At 38.6% G+C, this 9,806-nt stretch overlaps 1 protein-coding gene across 1 annotated transcript in view; it reads right to left on the bottom strand.

The window, feature by feature from the left end:
• sez6b (seizure related 6 homolog b) overlaps nucleotides 1–9,228 on the bottom strand; it is a gene marked incomplete at both ends in the record, with an annotated part of 118,631 nt that extends 109,403 nt beyond the window's left edge. The window contains 2 exons of the mRNA XM_083886877.1: nucleotides 5,091–5,191; nucleotides 9,031–9,228. Of these exons, the coding sequence (XP_083743003.1) occupies nucleotides 5,091–5,191; nucleotides 9,031–9,228 (299 nt within the window). The remainder of the gene's footprint in view (nucleotides 1–5,090; nucleotides 5,192–9,030) is intronic.
• Between the last annotated feature and the right edge of the window lie 578 nt (nucleotides 9,229–9,806).

The raw sequence follows: 9,806 nt of genomic DNA on the forward strand, positions 1-9,806 counted from the left end.
GTTCTTCAAATCACATCATTATTCTAAGTATTTATTGATTTCCCACAATGAGAAACTGTAAGTTGGTCCACCAGCAACCCATTAATAATAAAGAGAGGGAGTATATTGTTTGTATTATACATTTATTTACCTGATTTTATATTCTGCACTTGAACCACTGTTAACACTTGAATTAAAGCCACAAATTCTGATATTGAGTGTGTTTGTGTGCTCATGTTATGATGAAAACACAGAGACAATCAGCCAGCAGCTAAATGAAACCGTCTGCATCGTTGTCAGTCACCCCGTTCACCTCCCACATCCTTAAAATGCCTTTCTTCCCTCTTCAACACACGTTGCATCTTTGCTTACTTCCTCACAACCCTGCAGCTACAGATTAGCAATGCCAGCTCTTTGTGAGGCTACACAAAGCCTGAGCAATTAAAGGTTTTTCTCTTGCTTAAAAACCTCTAATCCAGACATGCTTTTATTGCATTTGATTTTGCACGCTGCTTGTGCCAAAAAAAAAAAAAATGTTGAGAGACAGGGACCCTGTTCTTCCTCTAAGTGCATCAGAGAGGATTCAGGCACAGCTCAGGTTCTGGCACCTGTCACATTCCCATCTATGGATGGCAAACACATTAGTGAATAAAAATAGGTAAATAAAAAAACTGAAGAGGAACCTGGATCCACCTATCAAACAATGGGTGATGGCAATATTTTGGCAGCCTCACACTTTAACAATGCCAGGAATTGTGATTTAGAGGGCAAGCACTTGCTGCAACATCACGATGCAATGCTCTTTATGCTGGATATGTCTGACCAAGCATAAATCCATTCAGACCCACAGATATGGGTCTGAATAATAACAGGTTGATAACTGGATGTTGTCGTGAGCACACAGTGGTTACACTGTCACCAGTGCGCTGGTTAAATGCAGGGAGGGATAATATTACATAATTCCCTCTTCAGAAAACCTTTATCTGTTCATGAAGATAAGTGACAGATTTGACTGACAACTGGCATCTATCTATCTATCTATCTATCTATCTATCTATCTATCTATCTATCTATCTATCTATCTATCTATCTATCTATCTATCTATCTATCTATCTATCTATCTATCTATCTGTCTCCTGCACCTTAACCTATGTGGACCATTGTTATTTTTAATTTATTTGTTCAGTTTTGGTGTACTTTTTCGGTCACAAATGAATGGAAAACCACAGTAATGACTTTGCAGTACTTGGCCAGTAGGCAAGTTCTTATAAATTACCTTTCATTTGGACCCAGTTGTTGCTTGCATGTTCCTTTGAAGTAGAGAATGGGGATCAATTGTGTCAGACGTCAGCTTCTTATCTGAGATGGAGCAATTTAATTAAAGTAGCTTAAATTGCTCCAGTAGGCGCTTGTGCCCCTTTTATGAGTGCTTATTAAATCCTGCCATAAGGCCACATTACGTGATTTAGACAACTTGACATGTTAGAGTAAGAAAAGCACAGGTGTAAATAATGGAATTAAACACTGGGACTTTCAAACAGAGTAGAGGACTGTGTGCTGTAGAACAAGGCCTAGGGGTTACAACATGTATGATCATCTCAGTGCTACAAGGCTGTGAATGTCATTCATCAAATGCCACAGTCCAATACTTCATTGTGTTGTACCTTATTAAATGCTTGATATGAAACATTGCTATGTCACCCGTCAATCTGCCCATCAAGTTCTCTTTGTGGTCAACCACTACCAGCCATTTCCTCGTCCAGAGAAGAGATTATTTCCTTCAAGTCTGTGTGATTCTTTCTTCAAAAACAGACTCAATTTCTTGCACATTCTTTTCAAAGTCCTGATGCTAACAATAAAGTGGTGCTGATGTGTCAAAAGATTACGATTAATTCCCTTGTTTGTGAAACCCAAACCAAAACAGAATTTCACTAAATGCTCCACGTTCCTCATCTTCAGATTTTGCTTGAATAATAATTATGACCTTATTCTCATAATATTACGACTTTCTGTTTATTATTTGGCTCTAACTGTCCGTCCATGCCACATGACAGATTTCCCCAAGGCTGAAAACAGATCCTAAAGTAGGTGTGGATAACATCACTTGCTTTGACGTTATTATGGAATACTAATCAATATCGTCAGAAGAAATATGTTGCGTACTGTTTGTCCAAAGGTAGTCATTTAAAAGACAGATATATTGCATGGCATGGATAGAAAAAATAAAACAGACAAATGAAATAAGAAGCCAGTTCCAGTTATTGTGTCTTCTCCATTATAGTCTACTTCTGATTTCCATATACAGTTTGTGTGTTTTTTTGACAATGTAGAGGTGGTAGCCATTGTACTGCATGTATTGCAAGTAAAAACACCACTTACGAGGTTTGCAGTTTGTAAATCTCAGTCAAACCTCTTGCTTGCCCTCACTCACTGTGCCTCAGCTGTTGTCAGTGTCCAGAAGCTGTCACATAAGATCTGTTCACTTGCTGTCTCTGTCAATTCCAAGAACCAGACAAATACCCTTTAACTGCATGAGAAACTTGCAAACAAAAATGATTGATGTAAAAGAAAATAACCACTCGTAGCCGAAAAAGGAAAAATACAGACAAAGACAGAGACAGAGAGAGACGATGAGAGTCAGATGGAGGACAACGCAAGGAGCAGACAAATATGAATGTATAGGGGAAATTAGGGAGCAGAGTCATTACTTAGGCAATGTCGGGAAGCCCCGAGCTAAGTAATCAGCAGCAGAACGACGTAAATGTGGAGGAGGAGGTGGTTGTATATAAATGAAATGCTGACAAGCTGCAATCCAATTAGATGAAGAAATATGAGGGGAGGTGAGATGTGGGACCTATCAGCAGCGAGCAGCTTTGGGGGAAGATCAAGCACTTCACCACCTTGGCTGTTTTCTGCCGTCATGTGATGGATCATCTGACACACACACACACACTCACACATACACACTGTTGACACACACACACAGGTGTATACACTCATCACAGCCCATAGAGGATATGTTTTCCTTGCGTGTTGGTGGGTAAACATTTGCTAATGTACTAATATGTAATGTCTTTATAGCGGGCTAGGCTACTCTTCAACTCAATATAGCAAGACTATATTAACATTGGTGGTAAAGGGTAAAAAAGTGGGGGTTAGACACACTTATATGGAAAATATAGACTCATACTATTGCAAAAATAGAAAGTCATTAATTTAGGACAAGGACAGAGAGAACAAGACTTAGGCTACATCCACATTACTCTGTTTTCTTTATAAATTCTGCTCTGGATACCCAGCGTTTTATCGAGTTTTAAAAACTCTGCTGGCTCCATTTTCATTGAAAACTCTGCAGCTGCATTTTAGCATAGACAAGCAAAAATGAAGACCTTTGGAAATGATTACATACATTCACTTCCTGAGTGGGCGTTATATCAGCTATGAAAATTAAAACACATACTTTAAATTTCAGGTTGACCTCACTGTCAGTCAGACGAAATAAATGTTTGTTTGGACTTTTTCTCCATTTGTTATTTCTTGTTAGTAATACTCTTGGAGAGGCAAACAACTGCTGAGGAGAGAATCAACTTCCCCAATCACATTATTATTGTATGCACATACTGTATTTATGGCACAAATACTATCCAATTAAAAGTATATTCATGAGTGTAAGCTCAATAGTGCAATGTCCAAACAAAGCTCTCAAACAAAGCCACTCACCCCCTCACTGCTCTCGGGTCAGAGTGCACCCAGCACACAACACATCACGACTGCTTTAGTAACTCTTTGCAACAAAGTTTGCCATGACACTGAACTGCTGAAGCATCAGGCATGTCCATTATCAAGCAAGTGTAAAGCTTGAAGCATAATGTGTGAGTGCACCATGGATGTTGAATATCTTGTTTTTCATTTCAGCACCCAAATTTGTCACAATGTCCATGGGAGTCATGTGTCTTACACGCACACTGACCTTCTAGAGAGTCAGGATCTCACCTATTTTCTCCACATTTTCTGCACATTGTTCACAGCATTGCCATTGTAAAAGCAATCTAGTATTTATGTTGACTGAGTCCATTTAAAGGTACAATATGTAGTATTTATGGGTTTATATAACCCAAAATCCACTTTTTTATACATATTATGTGCTCCTGCATTGTCTAGTCGCTGTATAATAGTTTTTGTTTCATTTTCGTAGTGTTTCAAAAAGTCATGTTAAATAACATGACCGCGGACCACGGTTGCATAGCCACTGTTAGCAGCGAGACGCCATGTTTGTACCGGAGCCTGTAAGGACAAACGCGAGAGAACAAATCAAGCGTCTCTTTACTTGTAGCTCGCCCTCTCCCTCGCCTCACGAACCTCATCTGCTGACACAGAGAAAGACGACGAGGACGACATTTGACCAGCTGCGGATACCGTATCGCTCAGGGAAGGGAGGGGGTGAGCAGAGCAGCAAGTCTTTGTTGTAAATTTCAGCCTCTCCTCTAGATGGCACTATAAACTACTTATTCCCCCTTTAATGGACTCAGTCAACATAAATACTAGATTGATTGATAGATCAAAATACAAAAAATGACAATATGACAAAAAATACGCAAAAGTATTCACCCGCTCCTCTTGTGGGAAGGAGAAGCACTCCAGAAAAGTACCAATGGAGGCTGGAGAGATTAGATTGTTTTCTCATACTCATTAAAAAACATTCAAGGGGGCTTTAGTAAAAATAAGACAAACTCTGCCTCACATTCATACATTTTTAAATTAAAATGTTCTTATTTTTTGGATGAATCAAATTGCAAAAACACCAAGACATAACAGATTATCATTCCATTGGCAGAAGGTTAATGCTACAAATAGCAGTAATTACAACATTCTGCAAAAGGTCCAGCAACTCCAAATTCGTATCAGGACAGCACAGGTCCATTATCTATCCAAAACACTCCACAATCAGGCTGCACATGGTATATCGAAATAAGGTGAACTGAAAGGAACTGTCAGTCTGAAACAGTCACAACTCTTAGATATAGTTCAGGTTACCAATGTGTGATTGTATGAGGTGTTTTGACACATTTTTCATACTGATTATTCCATTTTATTTCCATTTTCTACTTACCATGGTCTTGCAACAGTCAGGGACCTGGACACTTTCACGCTCTCATTCATAACATGGCTGCCGTCAAAGAGACAACACATTTTAGCCATAATCCACCTCTTCTAGGAAACAAGAAATCTCACAAAAAAAGCTCACTTCTTATACCAAAGCCCATGGAAGTCATTTGATTTTACGTCACACAGCAGACTCCATTAGCAATGTCAAATTCAATATCTTGTGACTTTGGTTTATATTTACCTTACTGTCATACAAAGTCATCAGCAAGAACTCACTGTGAAGAACAAGCCAAACATTTTCATATGTAAAATAGATACAATTATTTATTGTTGTAATGTGAGCCGTTGTACTGCTGGGTGATTGTAATTGTTGGAGGAAGTAATTGTGGTCAGTGAAACCGTTATCCCTTTTCATTTTAAATTGAAATAAAAAAAAAAGTCCATGTTGTGGTGATTTTGTTGTTATTTTAATAATTGGCTGCTCTGTGTGTGCGTGGGAAAGTTCTGGACCGTGTATTCTGCGGTGAATTCTTATTAGGCTTTTATCCAAACCTCCCACCTGATGTTTAAATTTATATTTCTAATTGGTAAAATCTTCCTTTCAAGCTCACAAACACACGCTCTGATAACAGAGCCATCTGCCTCAGTCAGACTGCTTAAAGAACACATTTGGTCTTCAAGAAAAAAAATGACATATGTGTTTGTTTGTATTTAAAGCGGGAAAGTGCAATCTTATCACAACGGATCACCGGGGACACTTGCATTCTAATTGCAGGTTTGAATTGATGTACACGTTTGCACATGCACAACATCAACCTCTATTCATTTGGACAGCCTAACTAAAACCTTAACCTCAAACTAAGCCATAAACAGTAAATACCTTACCCTAAACTTATCATGAATACAGTCTATAACCTCAGCCTCAGAATTTAGATTCTGCCTCATTCATACCATGCTTTAGAGCCGTTGAGGACTATATTTGACTCCATCAGTAAGTAAGTAAAGTAAAATATGACTAGTAAATTGTGATTTGAGTGCTTCTCAAATTAAAATCAGGCAGCTATATCAGCATTTGTATTTGTACATGTCTTTGTGGCTGCAGAGCTGAGCATCAGCAGAGAGCAAAACCCTCATTCCGACTGTATGGCACTTACATTTTTGGTGCAAAGGTTAATAAAAAGGTAAACCCACAATGTCTCCATAAAATAAAATGAATTACCAATATGCATGAACAGAGGTTATATCTCAGAATTAATGTGAGATTACTATTGAATCCCTTCAATTTCAATTTAATTCAGTTATTATTTTAATTTTTTTTGTTCTTGTTATATTTGTCGTTTATCTTAAATGTGTTAAATGTGACTTATTTCTGTGTGGTTCACTGTAATACATATTGAAGACAAAAGCTTTTATTTGTATGTGACTATATGTAACATATTATATCGTCATCGCAATACGCAAACCATGTTATTGCATCTTGGAGTCCTTTAAAATTGAAATTTTTTACTTATTTTTCACAAATGCATCTACATTTTCATTAATACAGAGAATGCAGAAAAAGGTACCATTTGGTACCGGTAACAATTTCACTTGGTACATCCACCCAACCCAACAAGAAAATGGCCTAAAGAATGAACACCCATGTTAATGCCAGGAAATTTCCTCACACTCTTTCAGAGCTCTCAAGGTCACAGTGCATCAGCAGTAAACATGGATAAAACAAATACAATAAACAATCTACAGAACAAAAAATTAAATGATTTGAAGGTAGACAGTTTGGAAATGGAGAAAAGAGAAGGACATGGCTGTGTATAGTTAGATTAACCCCACAGTTATTTCAAAGAAAACCAGAAAATAATTCCATTTGGGGATTGAACACAGTAATCCCCCTTCTTTCACTCACAGCCCCCACTGTGCACCCTCCAGTCCATAGCATGATAGAGCTGCTGTCATTAATTCTGTGGAAAGGAGTGAAGATGAGAAAGGCAGCGAGTCCCAATATTCACAGCCACATACATGGAGCCTGGCCTCCTTTCATCTCCCCCAGACAAAAACACAAAGATACTATCTGCTATGCCTGAAATCCATTTCTCTGTACCATTAGCAGCTGAAATGGGGTCCTTGAGAGGACCTGTGGGCCCGGAATCATCAAAGCCTATATGTTACTGCCTTACTTCACCTGGATGAGTGTTTTCTGCTCATGATCTGGTTGAAAACTAATCAACAGGATGTACTGGATGTACACATCGGCAGAGACATGGATTGCTACTCTCACTGCCCACTTAAGCAGATGATAAAATGATTTCTCCTGTAGTTTTGTAAGTGAATACATGAAGAGAGTAAACATGTTTGTCTCGTCATCAGAGAAACCATCAACTGTTGGTAGAAAACAGAAGAACCAATCCAGAACTTGTTCACGCACTTTAAACGCACTTTGTCACATGGTTCAGTCAGGAACACTCCACTCCAAGATGTTCCCTGGAGTGACAGCGTACAATGCAGGAAACCCCTATAGAAGAGGGAGTTGAAGCATTTTAAACTTCTGAGCCTCTGAGCTCGAAATGTGGAGGCGACAGAGCTTAGGCAGCATTAGTGTCGCAAGAGATGAGCGAAGAAGGGAATGTCATTTAAATGGACTGCCTTGGTGTGACAATAGTGTGATTGGGGCGTGATGTCAGCCAGTTACAGCTGGACCAGGGCAACCATTTCCTGCATGAACTAAAGTTTCATTTGATGACCCTGATTCATTTTATTGTTTGAGCATGCATTAGCAGCTCAGTTTCAGGGCGGTATTAATATTTATAAAGTTAAATTTGGTCCCATAAATGCTTTGGTCAAAGGTGCAGTATGAAACACTCAGCTTTAATCTTAGTTCACATTGCATGATGCTCAATCGCAGCAGCGCAGCACAGCACTGCTAAGCTCAGAGATTGACCTGGAGACATGTAGCTGGATCAAGGCTGGTTTCGTGCATCATTCCCCATGTCACTTCTCACATGTGTTGTTGTGAACACGTTTTGTACAAAACATACACATTGTTCTTTACACTCCATATCATGAGCGGTCACCCCAAACCACTTCTATGAAATTATTATTATTATTATTTCATTTTTATTTTTTCAAATATGCAAGTACATTCAAACACAAACGGATAAGATAACAAAGGAAGTACCAACACAAATAGTCAAACAATATGCAAACAACATGTACAGAACACAAAAAGTGTGCTTCCTCTCAATTCCTGTCCATCTGTCAAACAAATGTGTAAGATATTATATTACAGTACACATGTTTTCTTCAAAGTTGCAGCAAATAAGTAATAACCCCTATTCCACCTGGCAACTTGGAGCTTTCACTTCATTTCTATATTACCTGAGAATTAAATTTTTATTTTATAAAAAATTATTTTTTTATTAATATTTCCTTTAAAAAGGTTAGAAAATTGCATATTGCTTTATTTCCACGTCAAATATGTTCCCTGGTCTTTTCCGACTCACGTAGTCATGCAAATGCAACACATTCTATCTAATAAAGAACAGATTTTTGCTTTATTGATTATTTTATCTAAATATATTTTAAATAAAAGCCAAAGCAATTGCCTTTCATTCGTTTTGCGATGCCTTGAACTATGCTCAATATTGTTGGTTTGTCTGAACAATGTGAAAATCAGAATATTTTGCCACATGAACATAACATCTATAGATACGTGCTCTCTAACAGAAAAGAGAAAGAGCAAATTACACCAAACAAAACCTCTGAATCATTATGGGGCAGGTTTAGAAACAACGTAACGCTGGGAGGGAAGAGAAAATAGCAAAAGAGTGGCTTTCACAGTCTCAACACAGCCCTTGTTTCCACTGCTGGGGATGCTGGTGATGCTGCGTTGTGTTCCACACGACTGCTCATCCTTCACCAAACTGACAGCCACAAAAATGAGTGTTTACTGCTCTCCGGCGGAGCAAGATAAGCCCATAGATGGGCCTCTCCACTCCGACAGGTTGAGAGAAGAGCCATTGCAAAGTGGCAGAAGACTGGATGGAGGGGATGATGAGGGGAAGAGGTGATAGGAAGGTGGAGAACGGGGGAGGGAATGGGGGTTTGATAGTGATGTTGGTGGAGGATACAGACAACCTGTTTACCATGGTCACATTCCTTGTCATCACCTCATCCATCATGTACTATGAACTATAATCTGCCATAGTTTTGAAACAACCTCTCCAGGATCATATATTAACAATGTACTTTTCTATAGATGAAAATTATGTTATTGTTATTAGTGTATGTTGTGTTTTAACCACTTTATTTTGTGCTTTTGGCAGACATGAGGAAATGAGGTCGATAGGAACTAAATCACATGTGACGAACAAAATATTTCAGCTGATATAGATTGTATAATTGCTTGACAAAAAAGAATGTGACATCCATCAATGGAAAGCATAACCAAACCCTTGAGGGCTGGATTCAAAGTCACACAGAACATGAAAGCCTTTGGTGATTAAGCGTCACCTTAATTTTGAAGAGATGGACGCATGGATGGTTGAAACAGTCCGACGAGACACAGAGCGGACTGTGCTTTTACACAATTTAAGGACATGTGGTCTTTGCGAGCCAAAAGGATGTTTGTGTTTGTGTGCAAAGCAAGGAAGTGAGATCCTCTTACTTCACTTGAGATTCAGTATACTACCATGTGTGACATTGTAAAGTTGTGACCGGACCACGC

The sequence above is a fragment of the Microchirus variegatus genome, assembly GCF_963457635.1.
Source record: "Microchirus variegatus genome assembly, chromosome: 3".
NCBI classification, from domain to species: domain Eukaryota; kingdom Metazoa; phylum Chordata; class Actinopteri; order Pleuronectiformes; family Soleidae; genus Microchirus; species Microchirus variegatus.